Consider the following 23,580-nt stretch of genomic DNA (forward strand, 5'->3'; position numbering starts at 1 on the left):
CAAAAGCACGTCTTCTCTAAATGAATTCCGTAACTTACATCTTATTTTTCCAGGACAATAAGAATCATTTTTCTCTCTTGAGACCACTGTTAGTGAAAAGGCTTTATTGGTCTTTAAAGCAATCAAACTGGTTGTTTGGCTATTTGCCTGAGTGCAATTCAATGCGACATCCTAGCGACCTTCTTGTATCTACCGTTTCAAAATAAGACAGAAAGAATTCCCAACTTGCGGTTCATAGCGATGAAAGGGAAACAACTCCGACATTATAGCATGATCCAATAAACTGGAGATTAAATTGCGATGTATCCATTATAGTCTTATGGTCTGCCATTATGTATCGACCAATATAGTATCCTGTTTTTGTGTTTTGTTCGCTTTTCGTTTCCTTTAGTAACACACTTTGTGACGTCAGGAGGGAATGGTTATCGTACGTTGTTTCCTAAGAGAGTTACGAATTAGGAGTGTTTATCTAATATCATCAATATCTACAATTACCAACCAAGTCAATTTAGTGTAAGGATGCAAATGTGGAAACGCCAAATACACCAAACAAACAAACAAGTCCCACCCGGTCCACATTATACTTACATCAGGCATAGTAGTCCCTTTATAATAACCGGCAAGCAGTCGTAAAAAATCCTGCTTAATGTCCCCGAGAGTTGTGTTTCAGTTGCCACGCCTCAAGGTGGTAAATTATCATTTATCTACTATTGATAAAAAGGCATCGTGGTTTCATCAAGGGTGCGTCATCAATATGAGCCGCATAAATTAATAATGTCACGATATTATTTTGTACTTCAGGTTCAAAAAATTATCTTGAACAATCGGTCACAACGAAGGGGCTGACCTTTTATGGCTAAAACCGGTAACATCATCAAAGAAAATAAAAAAATCGGCTTATATTTGATTACTTCTTCTAGTGTGTGTAAAACGAAAGTGTTGGTGAGTCATTTAAGCTGCAAGTTTATGTAAACCTAAAAACAAAACTTTCGGTTGTTACTTTATTAAGACCAACCTGCCATGTTATGATATTAAAGTATTCTCATCATTGTGCTCTGTGTCTCTCGGATTGCCGTGCAGACAAGTAATAACCAGCATACTTCATCATATTTCTGACAGGTGGATGTTTCCCGTGTTCTTGCAGCATTAACAAGGATGGATTTATTTTCAAATGTACCGGCAAGTTGTAATAAAAATGTTAATATAACGGTTTTATTCCAGTCATTAAGGAGCCATGTAATGGTCGACTTCCGGTCGATCTAATCAATAACCACGTGTGTGTTTATTTCGCACGAAAATATCACATTGGAATCAGTGGTATATGCATGTGTTTAATATCAAAGTCTTGTTTTTATTATTACCGCAGATAAAATATCACAATCAGTCAATCAACACTATAGAAAGCTAAAGATAATATTCATAAGTAAGCAATAACGACGCTCGTTACGTCTCTAAAATTTGGACAATCTTGAAATGGGTTATTGTTTTGAATTTGGATTTCATTTATACACTTCATTTTGGTTTGAACGTAATCAAATGGATGTGTGTCACGAATTGTAGAGCTGATATCTTTGATTTGTGATTAAAATAGTTTAAAATCTCTGCTTTGTTCATCACTATACCTAAGCAATATGAATGCTTACTTGAAACATAATGTCACTTTATTATTATTTTTTTCAAATGCACAGTTTCGACATTGATGGTGCCTCAAAATTAAACTATGTGATTACATATAACCGAATGGTACAGAGGTTAATTAGAATGACAGCAGAGGGAAGTTTTGAATTGACTTTGCCATAAATCATAAAACTGCAGTAGAATATAAAAATACCAAAATATAAAAATAGCGGAACTACCTACACTATATTATTACAACTTTTTACATTCCTTGGTTTGCATTTTATACGAGAAAGGTTCATATTAAAGGTAAGAGAGAATCACCGGATATCTCTTAACCATCATCTGGCACCGTAAATGTATATATATATTGTAGCCACGTACAAAGATGCTATAATTATTACATTAAGATAACAGGCGGATTGATAATTTAACAACTGACAGATAGTCGTTGGTCTCTATCAGTTACTAACTTCCGATTCTCCTTTTGAATTTGTACGTGACAACAACTTTTTTTAACTATTCAAAATAGCAATGATAGTTCTGGGGGTGATTATAACTGATTCCTGTTTTTCCAGCCATTGCTACAATTGTATCATCACAATAGCCTTAGTAAATCAGAAATACTTACAAAAATGTCAACACTGGTATTATTGTTATATTGCATAACATCCAGATATATGTAATAGCGAGTATGTGATAACTTCCTCACGTGTCCCTCGTTAAGTCACTAATGTACTCGGATAAAACACTGTGTTCTTGGTAATATACATGTACATCCGAAACAGCTTCTTCAAAATAATGTCTTGTTACGTCTGGCTATTTCATATCATTTTGATTATACAAATACCATTTTGCTTTATGCTTGAAATTAATATCATTCTATGCATTTATTTTGCTTTCTACATTCTATCTATAGCTTTCGAATATCTTTATTTGTTAATTATTGGTTAATTAGATCAGACTTTTAATTATTATATTTAACTATTCATTTTATTAAACCATTATCAAAGTTAATTAAGACGAGTTGCTATGGTTTATTATATTGTACATATCTTCATAAAAGACATCACACCACTAAATAATTAGGAATTTAAGCGACGTGAAAGTTTGTTTGCATATTCATGTAAATGGAGATTTAAAAGTTATAGCAAAACTTAACGTAATCCCTTATACCTACAATCACCCAATAGCGGTATTCAGATTTTATTTCACTCTCAGACATACAAGTATTAGTTATATAGTGAGTTACATCCTATAATTTACCAGTATCATTACGATGTTGTAGCCACATGTAATCATGTAAGATTTCTACGGTGGCCGGTTAATTGCGAAGCTATGCCCTATCCCCCAAGGTTTCATCATGTCAAGCTGACTTTAAATCGTGGATTGGCGTTATCCCACGAACCCACCAGTGTATACCGGCGATCATGTTACTATAACAAGATATAGAAGAAGTCGTCTGGATGTTGAGATGTTTATCGTCCGATTAACGGCCATTGCTAAGCACTAAAATCCATACAAGTATCTCCAATGGTAATGAACAGGAGGATTCATGGGTTTATTTTCATTTCCTCGCCGTGATCAATGCGCAGAATCGTAATGCTACATGTAGACACTTTACTGCATGCTATCACCGTCCCAGCGACACGGCGTAACAGCCATGACCTAGATGTAGTCTGGTGCCAGTATAAGAAAGAACTGACAAAGATGTTCACAGAAACTAAAAGACAGAAATTGAGTCAAAAATACATGTAATCATTGTGTTTTGTTCATACGCTTTTATATCTTAATTGCCTTATGTACACTCGCACGTGACGTGATTTACAGCCGATTTGTCTTACGGTTTAGTGGTTGTGACGTCACAAAAATCACGTCAATACGGATACGCACTGAATGCCTTGGTTCTATACAGGGAACATTTATTTGTAAACCAGATTTAGTTCATGTGCAAAAAGGAATAATGGTATTCCATATTGCATGGTGTCTTAAAAAGAGATAACGTCTAGCCTTATTACAAACAAACAACTCATGATATTGTTTTTAAAGTTTCATTACAAATGCTACACCGCCGACGAATGGCAAATTTTAACCAACCAGCTTAGCTCTGTGAACATACAAACGGTCAACACCATCTCCACAGCAACATCTATATCCATTCTAATTGTGACACTTTCCTAGTTGTAACAGCAACATGTTATATCGACTTGGATTACAAACATATTTCTTTGTCATAACAATACTTCTGTTGTGATTTTAAATAAAATTTATTCAAAATCATTTACATGCTTGAGAAACAAAAGCAGATTATAGAAGTTAGTATAGTAATCAACCACTCTCACATAGAAGCAGCTTAATCATTCAATTTAGCAAATACCAAGATGGTTGTGTTGGGACTGAATGTTTTTGTTTTGTTTTTGTTTGTCGTGACCCTCATTGTTCACCAAATGACACAGCGATAACCATCACTCCTTCAGGACAACCGGTTCTAACCTTGTTTTATATACTAGTGTATAAAAATAAGTCCCCCTTCTTCACGTGTCATTATTCGAATGTCTAATATGTTGTGTAAATCAACCTCAAGCTATTTCATCGACATTCTACAATATATATAACCCTGCATCCATCCAAAAAAGGGGATACAACAATTTAAACTAGATCAGGTTTTGATATTTTAAAATGACGTCCTATGTTTATGGTCGATCCATTTTTGAAGACGGCTGGTTGCATGGAATATTTTAATAATGCCTTGGTCTTTGGACATCTTAACGATTTAACCATTGTGGCCACTGAACGCACACACGTTCACATCTTGTTGCTGTGTTACACATGCACACGTGGAGAATCAATCACACAAACATATACACGCATGGAAATGTTAATACGAAATATCCCCTTTATAATAAATGGGGTAAAACAATAACATATATGCAGCATAGAAAAGTGTTTTTAGGAATTCAAGTCCATAGGATTACAAGTCATAGTTTTCCATCGTTTGGTCTTACAAGTGCTCAGTCGTCGTTATCATTCCATAGACTTATATCAAGAAATGGCAGACCAAAACAGTCGCGAAGATCACTGAAAAAGATAAAAGTCAACAATCCGCTTAATACCTTATCTACCACAGTGTATATACGATATATAATGCATGGCAACGGTTATTATGATGAGTAATATGTCAAAAGTTTAATTACAATTTACTTAGAGTGTATCAAATAATATAATACATTATGCATAATGCCACTAGGTTACGTATGTAACGGTTACTTATATAACGGTTATGTGTAGATGTAAGTGTCAACATTTCGGTTAGACGTTGAGAACGACACGAACACTTATCTTTTAGTTTAACTGATTTAAATATTACGAATTGTGTTACATTTAAGATCATAAAACGTTCAGTATGGTTCGAGTGATTGAAGGTTTAATAAATTGTTAGTAAACATATATCTTAGGTAGATTTATCGCCATGGAATTAAACAATGGTCCGTTGGGTAAAAGATTCTATTCTTTATAAAGAAAATGGATAATTTTAAACTAGATTTTTATTGGTTTTTTAATAAACACAATGTATCAAAAGTGTAGAAAGAGTATAGTTCTCATTGTCACCTGATTTTCATCTATTACTTAAAGATGCACCACCGCTGACGTGGTATTTTTTCTCTATCAAAAACAGGAACAGACGATTTAGTATTTTTCTTCAGTACAAAAGTTTCTTTCTTTACACCGTTACCACCATTGAAAAGTTATGAGCTTCTCCTTTTACTTCTATATATATGTATTTAAAATAATTAATCCCGAAAAGTTCCGTGGCACTATGTTCTATATGGAATGAAGTACTGATTGCGTATGCATAAAACGCAAAATACATTATCTATATTATTTTTCGTGTTAATTAGATATATACATATACACTATTAAACACCAATTATTGTTAAATTGGTGAGTATCATTTATGCTCTGTCGGCGGTGGAGCATCTTAAAGTCAATGTTAACATACCTGTCGAGGTCCGGAATTTTAAACACGTTTTCCTGTATTTGTTTTAGATTATAGTATCTGCAGTATATCGAGGACAGCGTCACATTCCGGATAGCCATTATTTGCTCTGTCAAAAATACAATCAAATGCGTCAGTTACATACATATACAAAAGAAAGCAAATCCGAATTTTGCATTAGATACAGTCAATGTCACTAACAGATTTTAATCAGTGATCATTAGGCATAATGATAAACGCGTACGATATACATGTAAGCATTAAACATCTTTCATTATATATCTATGCTCAAGTGATAGATGAGATGAGTAGCCAAGGCGAATAATCATTTATATATGCTCATAATTAAAAGTTGAAAGGAAAAACATAAATTTTAGCATAACGCGATTTTTCAACATATATTGTGATTTAATACATGTATCCCTCTAAGACATATATTCAAATACATTACCTTGAGTGAAACCTACGCCGTTGTTCTGGTTTTCAAACCAAAACCGATCTCCAAATTTAGTACGAGTGAATTGATCGACAAAAATACAGGCAAAGGTTGGACCCATGTTAGCACCTTCCATTTTTCTCTCTGAGATGCCGCCAATGAACAGATCAACCTCCCTTGGTGTCCTTTAAAGAAAATAAATAGTGGTGTCCTGTAATTGAAAACAGCTAGCAACACGATCAACGTTTCTTTTTATAATTCAGCTGTTTTGGTGAGTTAATCATGACAATATTTGAGCACATCTGTTTATCAGATTAACACACGAAGCTCTCCTCAAGTTCTGTCTAATCTTAATTTAACATTTCAGTGATTGCAATCTCACATCAATTCATTAAGAACGAATTCCTATTGATATTAGGATAATTCATACAGTATTTGAATTCTATATTTGAAACATTGAATGACCGTCTGAATCTGTTGCCTTATTTAAGCATTGAACGTCTTTCAGTTGGCATTCGTAGCCAATATGAATGCTAATTGGACAGAGGCAAATTCCATGAAGCGCGATGTTGATTTTGCCTCTGTTCAGTTGGCGCTTGGTGAAGTTACATAGTGGAACTGCAGTGAAAATGTAAATATTACGTAATTTACCATAATTTTCTTGTAAATTTAAGGGGACTTTTAAATATCAGAAAACTCTATTAAAGTTACTTTAAGCATGTCGGTTATCAACAGATACAAACATTATCGTTTGTTTTACAAATATCTTAATACGACCTGTATTCATTCAGTATTAGTGTTAAAGATGCTCCACCGCCGACAGACCAAAAATGATATTCATCATTTGAACAATAATTAGTGTTTAATCGTGTATATAATAGTCTAATTAACACAAAAAATAATATAAAATAATTTATTTTGCCTTTGGTACATGCGCGTTCAGTAGTTCATTTCATATAGGATATAGTGGTACTGATTTTTTTCGGGATGCAATTAATTATTTTTCATATTTTTAACTTGAAGTAAAATTAGGAGCTCAAACTTTTCAACGGTGGTAATGGTGTAAAGTAAGTAACTTTTGTAACTGAAGAAAAATACCAAATCGTCTGCTGCTGTTTTTACAGTGAAAAAATACCATTTGTCAGCGGTGGAGCATCTTTAAGTATGTATCATTCTGAATCAGTTACATTACAGAATTCTAATATTGTTTCGTATAAATCAACAACCGTTTTAAATATACACGAACATGCATTTTAACATTTAAACAGTGAATTTTCAACAATTCAAATGGGCAGCGATTAAAGAAGTTTGGTTTTGTTATTTCAGGGTGTATCAACACCTTTCCTACTGAGACTAACAATGACATCTCTATACCTGTAAGCTTCCCGTAACTTTTGTCTTGTCTCAGCGTCATGATTCACCAGATCACCCCAGTCGTTAATTTGTCCAAGTTGACACTTCTCATGGTAGTCAGCATAAGGCCGTAGTCCAAGCTCTCGTTCTCTTTGGATATTTATTGCTATCAGATCAAGAGGAACGCCCATATTTGCAAACAGGGAATCGAGAAAAGGGTTGTTGACAAATCTGAAAATCAATAATTGAAATAAGTTTCACTTGAAAGACTTTTATAACATAAAGAAATTACAAGGTATGAAAGTAGCATTTTAACATGACGTCTAAAACGAGCTGATGCAACAGTGTATGCACTTTTATGTTTGGGCTCTTCAATCAATATCTTCGATTCGTAAAACTAAAGTTAAATTTCTTTCGTGCAGCCTAGAGGAACATCCGTTAAAAAGTTAAGACATAATTTGCTATTAATTCTAGCAGCAAACTTTATTTACATTCTCTTATGGAAACTATTTCTAAAGGATAGAGACGTATAAACCTGTGTGTACCTGTCACTTGATTTGGACGGGGTTACTGACATCCACCGTGCCACCTCAACTACGTTGTTGAATACCAGATACGGGTCGAGAAATGCGTCGCTATTTATCACTTCTTCCACCAGTTGATATTCACTATCCATCCTTCCCATAACTGGGGTAACCAGTGAATGTCCTATACGAAGACAAATACTAAACTCGTTACTGATACCGCTATTCACGGTATTGTCGTAGGTGTATCTTTTGCCGGGGTATAGATTGTTATTTCTCATTAAGTCATCTCCGATGAAAAGAGGAAGCCATTCTTGGAATGTAACTTGTTGAAGGACAGCTCCTATAATTTTCCTTGTTTCCTGATACAATCTCTCACTATCCCACGTTGGATTCATATCGGATAATTTCAAAACAAGATCATTGTGCATTCTTAAAAAAAGAATATGAAAAACAGTCAGATGGGAGATGTCACTCGATCTTCTGTCACCTGCAAAATCAAAAATGTTGTACGCTATAACAAATTGTATTATTATCTAAATACATGAAAGCTACCAAGATTGAGCATTTGGAAACACAATTGCTATACATATATTATTAATCTAATTTGGATAGTCAACGCAATCGAGATCAATGAATCTTAGTGGCCAGTCATTTTTAAACAATCTTTTAGCAGGAAAACCCTATTTATTTAATCCATGCATTTTACGATTTACAAGTATTATGAGTTATTCCCATTTGAAAACCACACCATTAAATGGGTAGGACAATAAAAAAATGCATACGTGTACAATGTATTTTTGACTATGACAAAAAGGTGTAAATGTCGTACCGGCCTTTGGACAGTAATACTCAAAGTGATCGAAATTCGTTACACATGCTTCGGCATCAGTATCCTCGGGAGGAAAACCAGCTTTTTTCTCAAGCAGTTTGCCTGAAATCATTATTTACAAAAGAGATTAGCTGTGAGAATTTAACAAACCTGTATTAACTGATAGTTTAAAGTTAAACATGTATGTGCCGTAAGTTTCATACTCACGAATCCAGAAGAGCTTTTAATATGTTATTCACCATGAAAAATCACCAACAATTTGAGAATTACAACACTTACAATGCATAGATTTAGTTTTCAAGTACAGATAAGAGCTGAAAATTGTTTTGACATTACTGCTCAAAATCATTATATATACATATTCAGTGCACTAAATTGAGTACATACGGACACACCATGAAGCCAATTTGTGGTCTATAATTTCATTTCACATTTTTACACTGTTATAAGTAATTGTAAAGTGATTTCTGTAGCTATGTTTTCATCTAAAAACACAAAAGCAATAATCTTACAGGGAGTGGGACGACTGGTTTGACCGTTGTCAGTATAATGTGACCGGATGGGGTGTGTTGCTTGGTGTCTTCGGCGGCATGCTTCATTGAAGACACAACACGAACATACCGCAGTCTCCCAAAACACGCACCTCGCACTTTACACATGCTACACACTGCATACATGGGAGGCCGTCCTAACATGAGCTGTTATTAGGACGTTAAACTAATCAAACAAACAAACAAATTTTAACTTTATGTTTATAATGTATCGTGCTTGTTTGTTTGTCCATTTGAATGAAAAAAATACATGTCAAAAATTCCGCAAAGTTACAACGCATTTAAATATAATCCATAATGCAGCTATTTTTTTATTCATTGTTCATTTCCAAGTTGACTTTGTAGTAGGAATATTATTTGAAAATATGAATACTAGGTTGTTTCTAAGGTATTCATGTCAATTTGAAAGTGCAGTTAGCTTCTGGTCACATTACATTGAAGGTCAACCTCTCCTCCTCTTTGTGTAATTGTATATCAGTGTGGTCAGAGCACATATCTTTAGGAAGATTTTGGTATATTTTGGTATATGTTTGTGCTGTAACCTTTTTTAGCTTGAGTAAGCCTACCTCAATAATGCATGTAGCTACACGTACATAACAAGTATATTAGGAAACCGAATTATAGTAAAACGATTGTCGTTTTGCTATGTAAAACAGTTCTACAGAATAGCAGAGCGGCTGTAAGACTGTCGGTATTTAGTCTGAAGTACAAATGGAAAATACTGTACCTGTCATGTGGTCCCACAGTTCTTCTGCTCTTTCTTCTTCGCTGCCGTAAACAGCAGAGGCGTCAATATAGGCTGTGATGTCATTCAGTTGTTCTCTTCGACCTAACGTTTGAGTGTAAAAGAAACGCAGCCGATAACATTAATCTTACTGAAATAATTATGTTTATCGCTTATAGACTGCACTATTATCGCCATGGGTACAAATTATCCGTTATCGTTGCTTCGTTATATTGTGATTCACAAGAAGAAACAACACTTATTTCGATGCCGTTTTGTATATGACAGCTTGACTTGCGAAAATCGTCGTACACTGCATTAACTTTTCCGTTGGACATGAAGGTTTCATTAATATCGACTGACCATAATCAATATGAAACTCTGCAAGCATCCTAACATAAGTAATATTCCCAACATCTGACTTATCCGACAGTTACTTACCGAGATATTTTTATTTGTAATAATAATTATTGATGTACGTTGTGAACACGAGACATTTGTAACTTGAGCTTGGTTAGATTTTGAATGGATTTGAAAATCTCATTTAACTGACATTTAATGCGCTTCGGAATATTAGGATTGTTTACATATAGTGATCATGATATACCAAATTTATTGAAGAATTTTAATAAGAATTCCATCGGTAAGATCGCCAACGACTTGTAAGATATGGAAGATAGAATTGTAGTGATATTTGACCCTCGGGTCACAAAATGTAAAACTCGTCTTTTGTAATATCGAAGGTAGAACATTCCTATTATTCATATCAACATGTGAAAGAATATTCATCTTTTATACCTCGACGTATCCCGCCATTTTGAAATAAGTTCGGTAACTTAACAATAACTTAAGGATTGCCCTTCGCAATAATAATTATTAGTGAAACTTTTAAGCAACATTACCTATTAAATAATCTAATATTTTGACAGATTTAAACACTGTTAGCCGAGTAAATATTAATTGGTCTTAATGAAGCTTTGTATACAGCACAACTGGAACGGACTGTAATACTTAGGTCACAATCCCTTCCGATTAGGCATATTATGTACTCCCGGCATGGTTGTTAGCCATTTTTGCCTGGTCCCCGGCCGGACACCAGACATGGCTGGCCTGTGGCCGGGGCTCTCAGGAAGCATCAGAGAGATGCCCGAAGAGTTTCGACTCGAAGTTAAAATCTCTCCGATGTCCCGTAGATTTTCATAATCGGCTACTTATTCTTCACACATCGTTAAGGTATCGTCCGATATTCGGCCGGGAATCGAACTGTAATCACACCGTCCGACATTCAACCGGGACTGGTACAACTCTTGTTCGTTGCCCGTAAGATACTATGGCGATATTCGTACGAAGTCCGTTGAACAGGCCAGTTTTCGCCCGGACATCATATGATAAACGGCTGATAAGCATTATATGTTCGGTCGATATTAACTGCCTCACCGGTCCCCAAAACATTCTCTTTCTAAACAGACGCCGTACAATTACAACACGGCCTCCATTTTATGCAAATGATGTGTGACATTTTTTTATGACCGATGTGACCAAAGCATAACTTAGAAGTATGACCCGTTATCGCTATGTTATAAGATTTGCAATGCATAATAATGTTCACTAATATGATCAAAGTACTGAATGCACTGCCATGTTATTGTGTCAATTGGGGAATTAAAAGTTATTAAGAAATGTGATCAGTTACTGAGGTGTATTTTATTGACGGTATACAATCGAGCTTTTGACGTCACAAATCTGTCAACTCTTATGTTAATATTCTAATAGTGTCGACGTTGTTTTTATGAGGATTTGAAATTGTAATGAATTATTACGTTTCCGACTTCGGTTTTGTTAAAGTTCTGTTCGCCTCTTAAGACATTTAAGTATTTTAGTGTAATATCACACACATAATCAGCTTTAGATACAGAACTTTATTTAACATTTTACCCGGTTCTTGGAAATTGCTCAATGTCCCTGCTGTGCGTACACACTCAATGCAATTCCGGCCTTGGAATGCTGGATCGTTTGGAGGGATATCAATATCAATACACTCCGGTCTGTTGTAAAGAAACAAAATGATTATTCCAATTTTATTACGTTTTATTTAGCCATATATTTAAAATTCTAATTTTGTCAAGCTATATCTGAATAGCATTGTAACCTTTAAAGTTAGCATGTTAGACCCGTGCAAGGTGATGCATCCCAATTCTGGGCGAGATTGAATAAGACTGTATGACAAGCAAATGATTTAAAACCGTGAAATGACTCTTAAGTCTGAAATAGTGCGCGCTTCTGAATCATTATCATAATGCCATAGGCTTATCATAATGCCATAGGCTGATTTTAGTCTAAGTATGTCTTCTTAAATTTGCAACTTTGGACTAGAATATCAATACATTTATCCTTATGAAGAAATATTCATTTCATACTGCATTGTACAGATTGTTTACGAACAACAAGAGATATGTAATGAAATATACTACAAATCAGTGCATCATACATTGTACATGTAATACACTTCACCTAGAAACGACTTAAAATGGTAATATAAATTAGGTATAAACCTTCCTGTTCGACATTTTGAAATTGTTTACCCAATGACGTCCTGATGGCGTCAGCCAGGTTCTGATGATGTAAGGATTTTCTTAGCATAAGTGAAAAAATAGTCATTTGGCATATGTATTAATATTAAGACTAGCTTTAATAGAATGAAACGTTAACCTTTGATTTCGCTCAGCCCTGGAAAGGTTACAGCATTCAATTGTAGCGCCTAAATATCCTGAAATGTAGAAAAAAGTATATTGTAGATATTGTAGTTATAAGAAAAACAAGAAAATATTTGCCTTAGAGATATGGTAACTGTATTCAGGTATTTTCGTGGATACATTAGTTCGTGGTTTGTAAGCTCACTTTGTGGGTTGAACTATTGGTGGTCATCTGATGGCATGGTGCTTAAAATAAGATATAAAATAAATTTGGTTATTTTAATATTCGTACATACAACTAATATATCCTGTTATAATTAGTTACACCATGTTTTATTGACTAAAACATTGAGCAAGAATCTAATTAATTAATATATTTCAATGAATGCTACTTTTAACAATGATTCTACCTAGCGACCGATTATCATTTCACTACTGACGTTGACATTTCCGTGGGTTGTTGATTTCGCGATTTCCTTCAGTAAATTTACACATGGGACTTTTTGGCGATATACAAATCCGTTAGTTGCCTCCCTTGATTCCTGTTTGACTTAGATTTCCACGGACGGTATGATTGTAAAATGAATACATATAATCATATCATACAATCTGGCTACTATTAATTAACGTTGTCCGTTCTGACCAATGTCACCCGTGCATACATACCTGCCGTGCAGTGACCCGTGAACACGAGACAGACTGTCGATATTTTGTTTTCTAACTGAAAGATTTACATTTGACGGGGAAGGTAAAATTACCAGTCTTTTGTTTATCAGTCAAGGTATTATCCGTACATCAATTGATTGTTTGCCAATGCAAAAGTGTTTCCCTACGAACTGTTATTATTGTATTTTTGTTTGGATGTCAATTAATAGAAATCAACGTATATAGGCTGTGATTTAGTCTTGATTACATACACATATTTTTTTGATAAATCAGGTAATGGACAAATCGTTCTTTCAAAGGTAAAATTCGTTTCTATCCGTCGAATCGAATAATTAGCGTAAAATCTGTCCTCGCTTAACTTCCCACGTTTACAGTATTAGGACTGTGGTTTACTAATACCATCCACTATCTCTCGTTCGAGACGATGGCTATCAAATGTTATTATCTTTAAAAAAAGAACTGTTGTACCTGAAATTCCTCATAAGTAAACATACTATCCATCGATCCATACACAAAGACTGTTTCCATGGTAACACTTTTTGTGACACGTGATTTATCACATTTAGAACTTTGTTATATCAATGTGTTATATTTAAACACCAATGATCCAAAGGTAATTGAGGTTTTGGCCATTCCATAACACCATCATGAAGTAAGCTTGTTACGATAACAAAATGATCTCAAAAATCTCATTTACAATCGACCTTTAAACATTGCTATGAAACATTAAATTTTGGTCATTTTCAGATTTTAAAAAATCCACTCCTCCTTCATTTACCTTTTTCAGCGGGTAATTTCATATAGCAATGGCTTAATGATTACACCATATTTTTTACCTTTACAAAAATGTATCAGAGCATATGATTTTATATAAACAATTATATTGTCGCCGCCATGGATCGCACTCTGAACCTCTGGATTACTAGTCTGATGCTCAACCAATCGAGATTAATCAAGAGAAGTTCTCTCAAGCCGAAAGGTATTCTGCTGCTAGTATTTACGAGGGTTTCCGTGATTCAAATGCTTAAATATTTCTCATGAATCATTTTATTGTTAGAGAACAGAGAACATGTCTAAACACTTTCCCCATAATGCATGTCATCTATTTAAATACATACCTATAGATAAAGCTGTGTCGGTGAATTCATGATCAAGAAATTGACCAAAGCCAGTCAGTGCTACAGTTCTGACATCGTCATTGGGCGTTTCTTCTGTTCCATTGAACCGACTCATAACGATGCTAATAAGTCTGGGGGATGGTAGGTCTCTACTGTTCTCACCCTTCCGTATCTCGCTTAGACCTATTGACATAAAATTGTATAACGTTCTATAATATCTAAATATGAATGATAGGTTGGTATAAGCGAGGATCACAATATATGGTAAAGTCCAAGGCTGGCAATGGCTTTTTAGTACATTTACTCTTGAAATATTTTTCTCATACTGCGATGTCTGGTTTTTTACCAGAGTCTATAAGTACTTCGGTACCACTGTCAATTATTTTTTCAAGCTAGAACATTCGAAGTTTGATTTGTTTGTTTGATTTATTAACATCCTATTAACAGCTATGGTCGAGTTACATGTCTAGAGTTATCGTTTCTTAAAATAATTTTGTGGAACTCTTTATTCATGTAAGATATAATTGTAACAACTATGATTTTCCACAACATGAGCTGTTTAGCCAACGTCTCAACCTTTGGTCATGATCAATAACAGGTGCGGTAATTAATATGTATGTCATTATCCTTGTGTACGTGTTATGATAATATTCTGATTTATCTTTTTAGCACTGATAATATAGGCGTATCGCTGCACGCCTGTGTTGGTAAATGGATATCATTATCATGTTATTCACATCATAGTTATGAGTACATTGTAAGTGTTACCATCAATAATCTCATATCATAAACTGGTTAGTTACAGTGAGGTAAATTGTTGTTTGGTTTGTTATATTCGTATAACACTCATTACATATCCAAGCGATAATCATACATATTTAAATAAAGTAATTATAATCATGATTACAAATAAATTCTTGATACATGCAAAGGCAAACCTGAGACAAGTACTGTTTTCCTAACAAATATCTAAATAAACATGCTGCAGGTGCAGACCTTACTTTTATCAAGTAGCCATGGTCAGAAGTGTGTAAAAGAAGTAATGGCACAATGGTAACTAGTGTCTAAAACTAAGTTATGCCAAACTGGTAATAATTGTTTTAGTTGAGTAATGGCAAAATGGTAACTAGTGTCTAAATTAAGAAATGGTAAAATGGTTACAAGTGTCTAAACTACGTAATGGCAAAATACTTACTAGTGTCTAAATTAAGAAATGGTAAAATGGTTACTACTATTTAAACTAAGTATTGGCAAAACGGTTACTTGTGTTTAAACTAAGTAATGGCAAATTGCTTACTTCTGTCTAAACTAAGTAATTGCAAAATGGTTTAAAGTGTGTAAACTTAGTAAGGGCAAAATGATTACTTGTGTCTAAACTAAGTAATGGCGAAATGGTTTCTAGTGCCTAAACTTAGTAATGACAAAATGGTTTCTAGTGCCTAAACATACTAATGGCGAAATGGTTATGAGTGTCTTAATTAAGTAACATACGAAGGCTTCATCTTTAAACTAGTTATATTCACCAAATCGGTCACTGTAGGCAGCTGGCATAAACCTAGGCCTGGCAGTTACAGATTGGCCCCAGTCAAGATGATCGAGGTTGTTGCATGAACCATCAATGGATCTGTATATTGCGGTTTTTTCCTCGTCTGTGCAATCGCGGACTTCATATTCACTGAACTTATTTTTCCATGCCTCACGAAGATTTCGTATGAAGATAGCATTCTTTGTTTGGATATCTTCAAGACTTAATGATTGGCTGTGAAATAAGCATTATAAATATCATTACTGGTGCGAGTAATAAGAGCATGGTTAGAAATTATCTGCAATACAAGTATTAAAATCAATTACTTTTGTTGAGTAACGTTTATTTATGATGAATAAAGGGTATTTGATAAAACCATATTTTTTATGAATATCGTACATTTGAATAAAACCGCCATTTATAATAAATGAAGGGTATGGTGTATACTGATTGAGGAGGCTATGGAATAAAACAAATAATCATAATAATTTACGATGATTTCAGCTTTATTGTACTTTGGAATATATTAGTTGGTTATTGTCATACCAACGCCACCTGAGTTATGGCACAGAATGACACAAACATGTGTTATCACTTGTTGTCTCCTTGATTGAAATCATATTAAGATCGAATGTTTTGGTGAAATAATAAAATCTATTTTGGCTCTACCCCTTATGCCCCCTTTGGTACTAGTGATAAGCTAGGACTACAACACACGCAAGTTCTGCACGTTTTGTAAAGTGGTAAAGATTGTGTAAGAAGATAACTCATTGAAGTTCAATTTTTACAAGAGGCCATTTGTAGATCTTGCATGTAGTTTTTATCCTTATATGATGTCTTGGTGGAATAAACCTGACTGTGTCTTCTATGATATGGGTTCAATAAGCGAACTCAAAAGGAGCCTGACCCGTCATGCCATCCCCGTCAATGTTGATAATAAATGTATTGATGTTTTTAAGTATGATGGAACTAGGTATTTTAATATTATTACATTTTGTATGTGTCAACTTCGTAATCGAGCAAGTCACCTAAATTCTGATCTCTATAAAGACAATCTTTCTAATAGTCCATCCTGTATTTGTGGATACTCTACTGGAGATGTTGATCACTTCTTTCTCTTCCGTCCTAGATATGCAGTCCAACGACAGAGCTTGGTAACTTTTCTGTTTGTTTGTTTGATTAAGTAACGCCCTATTAACAGCTACTTTCATTTACAACTTGACATTTAATTAAATCTTAATCTGAATCTAGACCTGAATCTTTCTCAACATTTACATATTAATGTTGATATTCTAACAAAGGGAAGTAATCACCTTAGCCATGACATAGATTCAAACCTGTGTGCCTGTGTCCAAACCTTTATTGAATCATCTGGCAGACTTTGAGCCCACCATAACTATTATATAAACATAAAAACAGTCATACTTCAAGTATTTGTAAAACATCAAGTACAAATATAGAAAACATAAATATACATACAATTTGAATACACTGGTATATATATGTGTGTGTAAATGTATATGATATGACGACTCCTTCAGTGTTTTCATACTGTAAAAGTCGTGAACAGTCATTACACAAGTTCAAGTCACTTTAATATTTGTTATGTGTAAACTGTGATCTATTCATATAAAAGTATATAATAAAAGTTTGCAAAATAAGCCATATTGTACTATCCAATATTATATTAATATTAACATGTTTATAACGTCTTATACAACATAATCTACTAACTGTTTCATAAAATATGAAGAATGAAGAGTATTGGAGGATTTAGTGAATCATAAGCGTTATTATTTTCTTTCATTATCTAGCATAATTTAATTCTCAAATTTGTATTAAACTATTGATATTACATTTTATTATAATGAATTACCTAGATATAATATTACAAGTTTTATCTGTTGTCTGTACCAAGTTCTTTGACAGGAGTAGATCGTAGGTAAACCCTTATAACACTCATATTTTTATATTATAAACCCATTTTCTCCAATGTTGAAATTAATTCATATGCATATGCTTTAATATACTCCCTCAGTATGGCTCTTTCTCTGGACATTCCTGAAAATAACTAGGACCAGTACTCATTGGTAACACTATGGACGTTATGGTACTGCTCGGTCACTACGAATGGCTTGTGTGGGAGTGATATTGAGGGATCCAAATTCAAATCAAATTCAAATCAATATCAACTGATCTAAATCAAGGAACTTTATATGTTGAACTGATATGAATCCATTATACATTTTAACTTATAATTATCTGGCTATACAGTATCCACGTTTTGCCTATAAACAAAAACATAGGTATACATAAATAAATATATATTTAACATGTTTTTTTATACCTGCTCATTATCGGAGTATTATCGGAGTAGTATATTTAGTTTCAATATTGTCTGGAAAATTACATATATTCGTAATTATATCATGATTGACCCCGCCCCTCTGCCCCATGAGGTTGGCCAGGACCAATATGGATATGAAATTAAAATGTTATCTCAGGCTAATAATCATAAACAAGTTTGACACATTTCCTATGAAAATTGAGCAAATAATGTTCATAAAGGTAGTTTTCATATATAAACTAAAGTAAACTTGACCCCTCCCTAAGGGGCAACAGCGTCATATAATTCACAAATTTTGAAAGGGATCTTAAGATCTTTCCATCTATCAAAAGTATTTGATTATACCATTTCAAGAATTTCAGGAGAAGATTTTTTAAGTTTTAGCCTATTTGACCCCTTTTGACCCCGGCCCTAAGGCCCTTGAGGGTCAGTCATGGAAATTTTGTTAAAAGGATTCAATGGCCATCTTATACTGATAATTCTAACAAACATTGACTAATTTCCTATCTCAAATGACCAAATAATGCTCAAAGATGTGTTTTCCTATATAAACTATAGTTTACTTAACCCCTCCCCAGGGGGAAACGAGAGACCCCAGAGTAATAAAATTCACAATTTTTATAAAGGGCTTTAAGACCTTTCTTAGTATGAAGAGTATTTGGTTCCACCACATCTGTGACTGGAGAAGATTTTTGAAATTTTAGACACTTTTAACCCTTTTGGCCCCTCCCACAGCCCCCTTGGGGTGGGGACCATATAATTCTAAGTTTGATTTGCCTTATGCCCTAGAAGATTTGTGCAAAATTTCCTTGAAATTGCTTCAGCAGTTTTGGAGAAGAAGTCGAAAATGTAAATTGTTTACGGACATACGACGCAAGACGGACAACGACGGACAAGAGGCGATTAGAATAGGTCACTTGAGATTTCCTCTCAGGTGACCTAAAAATCTTATAATGATAACTTTGATCTGGCGGAGGGATATTCCGGAGAGTCCAGAATGTACCCGATGTGTTCCGTACAAAGTCTAACTAACATACAATAAAACATAGCATGATACATGTACAGACAATGAAGAGCTATGAGATATAGGTGTCAAATGAGACTGAGGCAATAGGAAGATGAACAATGTACTAACAAGCTGGACATCCGGAATTATAATTATATACATTGAAACTTTTAACAATATTGGCTAATTGTGATGTCTGAAATATATCTAACAGAGAATCTTTAGAGTACACGTATTTCAGTTCAAAGTCAATTTTGTGATAATTACTTCAGCTATGATATCAAAATGGTATCCCAAGCTAATAGCTCTAAATATGTGCCTAGCATGTGCTGAACTTTGACCTAATGATCATCAGAATCGGATGTTTACTCGTCTTCATGTATTTCTTTGATTATATCCCTTAGCAAATATGTTGACAAAGTAAAATAAAAAATCTCCGATTTGATTTAGTAAGTAAATAAATATTTGTTTTCGCTTTTTTGTAGTTCTATTAAGATGCTCTACCGCCGACAGCATAAATATCATGAATCGTTATAAAAGTGTTATATTCCATAAATGGCGAAAATTTGAATATGCTAGTTTTTCCTTAGTAATCTAATAAAACAATCAGTTTTGATGAATTCAGCTATGAAAATATTTCGACTGGACAAATATGAATAATGCCTTATAAACATTAGTTACAACATAGAATTTATGCACTGTTGTTAAAATTGTAGTCAAGGACTCCGTTTTATGGTCTGACCGGATGTAAATATATATTGATTTTTCACTGTACGTCTAGAACCCATTTGTACTTGTAAACTTAAAGTGAATATTCGGGCAAAGAATACCAGTCTAAATGCGTTCATTGGCCTTCCAAAAGGTCTCACATATTAATACGACGGTCTACTTATGTTTCCCAGTTCTGGCCATTGAAATAAAGAAAGTTGAAAGCATTGAAAGCGAGTCTGCGTGGAAATGTAACCACGGACATAGTCAGCCGGGAGGAGGTTTTAGGATTGCTATACTTTGAATTAATTTCTTCGTACGTAGACAGATTTTGACGAGAGATTTTATTTTCTATTTCATAAGAAATTATACTGGATACATTCACACCTTTTTTACCGACTTTAGCCATCCTTACCCGACTGTTCGCTTTACATTTATGTATTATAAGTATTGTAATTCTTACAATGTGGGTAATGTTTGGCGTTGGAAAAGCTCGTTTTGATTCGTAGGAATGAAAATTGCGGCACATGTAACTTTTACAGAAAAAAATTAAATAGTTTATTTTCGTTTCTGTTGCCTGTGCAATCAGTTCCTCATTACATAGTGTCATGAATGTTTTGTTTCGAGATGCAATTATTTTCGATAAGTCTATATTGAAGTAAAATAGAAAGCTCAGTCTTTCCTATAATTTCAATGGGGTATACCTCGTTGGACATTCGTGAATCTCCACCTCGGATAGACATGTGACCTACCTTCAATAAAAGTGTCTGCTCCTGCTTAGCGATCAACATAAAGGGAGCGGGCGACTGGTTTGTCTTTCGTCAGTATAGTAGTGCTTTGTGTTTTACTATGTTTATAGCGGCATGCTTCAGTTAGATAACACTATATAACTGGCTAGAGATTCCACTATTGGAATGAGACACAACACGAACATAAGTGGTTTGGTTTGGTAGATTAACGTTCTATGAACAACCAGAATCATGTAAGGACGTGCCAGGTTTGTTGGTGAAGGAAAGCCGGAGTACCCGGAGAAAAACCACAGACCAGCGATCAGTACCTGGTAACTACCCCACATCCCAGAGGTGGAGGGCTTTTGGTAATATGCCTTCTAAAATATCACATAAAACTAATTTTCTAAATGCCTAAATGAAAATTAAAAAACAAAATATTCCAGACCGTCAAGTTAAACGATTAAGTAGATCTGGTGTGTATGCTATACCGATAACAGTACAGGACTCTCAAAAGGTTCGCAAATGCAACAAACATTTCCATAGTGAGTGTCTAGTTAAATATTTTGTTGGAAAAAATACTATCCACAAATTATCAAAAATCTTCGCCTACAATATAGCCCCCACCAATGTGTAATGACGAAGAGCGAGCTAGTTTTAGTATCGTATACACTTATTACGGTAGAGGACACTCCACAAAGATAACAACTACACCAACTTTTATTAGAACAGGTTTATTTCCTTGGTAAGTCAATGTTTCAGTAATTGAAAATGTTAATTGTTTACGGAAAGATGACGGACAGAAAACGATGAGAAAACGTCACTGGAGAATTCGTTGCAGGTGGCATAATACAAGAATTTAGATAAAGGGCTTACTAAAAAGGGTTATATGTTGCGGTAGAGGTCCATACATTAGTCCCATTGGTATATGATCGGTTTAATTTCTTACGGCATCAATCAAATTAATGAAAAAAGAAGAGAAAGAAATTTATTGTATCCTCTACACCACAACCTGGTTTATTCCAATAATATAAGAAAAGTAATGCGTAATATTCGAATGTCTTAATTCGAATAAGTAATATAATGTTCTGACAAATATTTAATGTTATGATAACTACAACGCACCTCAACAAAATTATAACACCATTCAGATTTAAGTATTGACACCCGAAAGATTACTTTCCAACATTTTATGGAATAAGTTACATGAAATTATATAGAAATATGTTTATAATGTGACAAATCAGCATACCTGTTAAGTATATATTTCAAAGCCGTTATGGCGATAGTTGTCATATTGTCCAGCTCCTCTGCGTGGGTCGGGGTGTAGTCAGTGTACGCTACAGCGCCCGCCGAGCCAGACTCTCCAGGAAGTGGATCATTGCCTGAAACAGAAAACACGCAAGGTAACTTGTACAGTCCTATATCGACAAAATTTCTCAATATATAATATGTGACAAAATATATAAAGACTTTAAAATGAATAAATTGGGCAAAGCAAGTATAAAAACGGTAAAAATGGTTTTAATTATACCTGTCCAGTATAATTTCTTATGAAATAGAAAAATGAAATTCCCGTCAACAAAGTTCTGCATGCGAAGAGATTAATCTATATTATAGGACTCCTAAAACGTCCTCCCAGATGGTTATGTCCGTGTTGACATTTCTACGCAGCCTCGCTTTCAAAGAGTTAGGTTTACTTTTAGAACTCTACTAAATTTACATAATTTCAATGACAAAAACTGGACAACGTAACAGAACCTGACCGTCGCTATGTAAGGACATTTGGAAGGTCAATGAACGCATTTAAACTGGGTTTTTTTGCCCGACTGTTCACTTTAACAAAACAAGTTAAGACAATTATTTGAAATAATTTGTTATTAAATACTTTATTCTGGGGATATGCACTAAACCATATATAAAGAAACCTATAGTCTTTAGAATAAAGAACATGAAGTGTTAATAAAATGAGCGTATTATATGTCACAACTCATTTTGACCATGCAAGCAGAGCTTAAAGGGATAAAAATATTATCAAGATAGAACAGAGCGATTGAAATACATGCCTGAGAAGTAATAGCGAGCCTTTAGCTCATGATTTTTCTCTAAGGCCACAACTCCTTTCCCGTAGGCTTCGTCGACTAACGATTCAGCATATGCATAAGAGTTGCGATTTCCGTTACCCATCCGTTTTTCATCTTCCTTCAAAAAATCAATGATCCGTTCTACAATCTCCAGCTTGTCCTCTTTGTCGATGTCACTTCTGGCGTTGGTGAGACCAACAAGACAGGCCAACAGCAGCACGGTAATGTACTTTGTGAGCATCATTCTGTACAGACAAGGGGCGAAAGGTAACACATATAAACGTACTAGAATAACGTTTTTATAGGTCCAGATATGTCTAGGTGAACAATTTTCAGCAATACCTATAAAGGCTCCGTCCCAAGACTTCCAGATTCAGTTATCTAATAATTTCTTAGGGCAATCAAAGTTGTACGAGTTATATATTTATGCTGTATAAATTTAACATATACTTACTATTTTATCTACTTAATTATTTTTTGTTTGTTTGATTAATTAACGTCCTATTAACAGCAATGGTCATGTAAGGACGAACTCCCATGTATGTGGTGTGCTGCGTGTATGTGTGCGATGTGCGTGTTTTGGGAGACTGGTATATTCGTTTTGTGTCTTCTTCTATAGTAGAACTGTTGCCCTTTTTATAGTGCTGTGCTCAAGTTATGTGGTGTTAATG

The 23,580-nt window shown here is 34.3% G+C and overlaps 1 protein-coding gene across 1 annotated transcript; it reads right to left on the minus strand.

Moving 5' to 3' along the window:
* Positions 1-3,939: 3,939 nt before the first annotated feature.
* On the minus strand, positions 3,940-23,153 carry LOC138316559 (peroxidasin-like). Its single transcript, XM_069258240.1, has 13 exons — positions 22,892-23,153; positions 22,078-22,210; positions 16,035-16,270; positions 14,512-14,694; positions 12,744-12,801; positions 11,970-12,079; positions 10,038-10,139; positions 8,760-8,861; positions 7,949-8,417; positions 7,425-7,634; positions 6,066-6,235; positions 5,618-5,723; positions 3,940-4,695 (listed from the first exon to the last, which is right to left on the minus strand). The coding sequence occupies exons 1-13, from the start codon at positions 23,151-23,153 to the stop codon at positions 4,629-4,631; spliced, it is 2,208 nt and encodes a 735-aa protein (XP_069114341.1). The 3' UTR covers positions 3,940-4,628.
* Between the last annotated feature and the right edge of the window lie 427 nt (positions 23,154-23,580).

The sequence above is a fragment of the Argopecten irradians genome, chromosome 2 (genome assembly GCF_041381155.1).
Source record: "Argopecten irradians isolate NY chromosome 2, Ai_NY, whole genome shotgun sequence".
NCBI lineage: Eukaryota > Metazoa > Mollusca > Bivalvia > Pectinida > Pectinidae > Argopecten > Argopecten irradians.

Excerpts from the sequence above, each read along its gene's own strand:
- LOC138316559 (XM_069258240.1), bottom strand. The coding sequence starts at position 23,153 with ATGATGCTCACAAAGTACATTACCGTGCTGCTGTTGGCCTGTCTTGTT. Across the intron at positions 14,695-16,034 it reads TGCCTACAGTGACCGATTTG|GTCTAAGCGAGATACGGAAG; the intron begins GTGAATATAACT and ends TTATGTCAATAG. Across the intron at positions 8,418-8,759 it reads GTATTACTGTCCAAAGGCCG|GTGACAGAAGATCGAGTGAC; the intron begins GTACGACATTTA and ends TTGATTTTGCAG.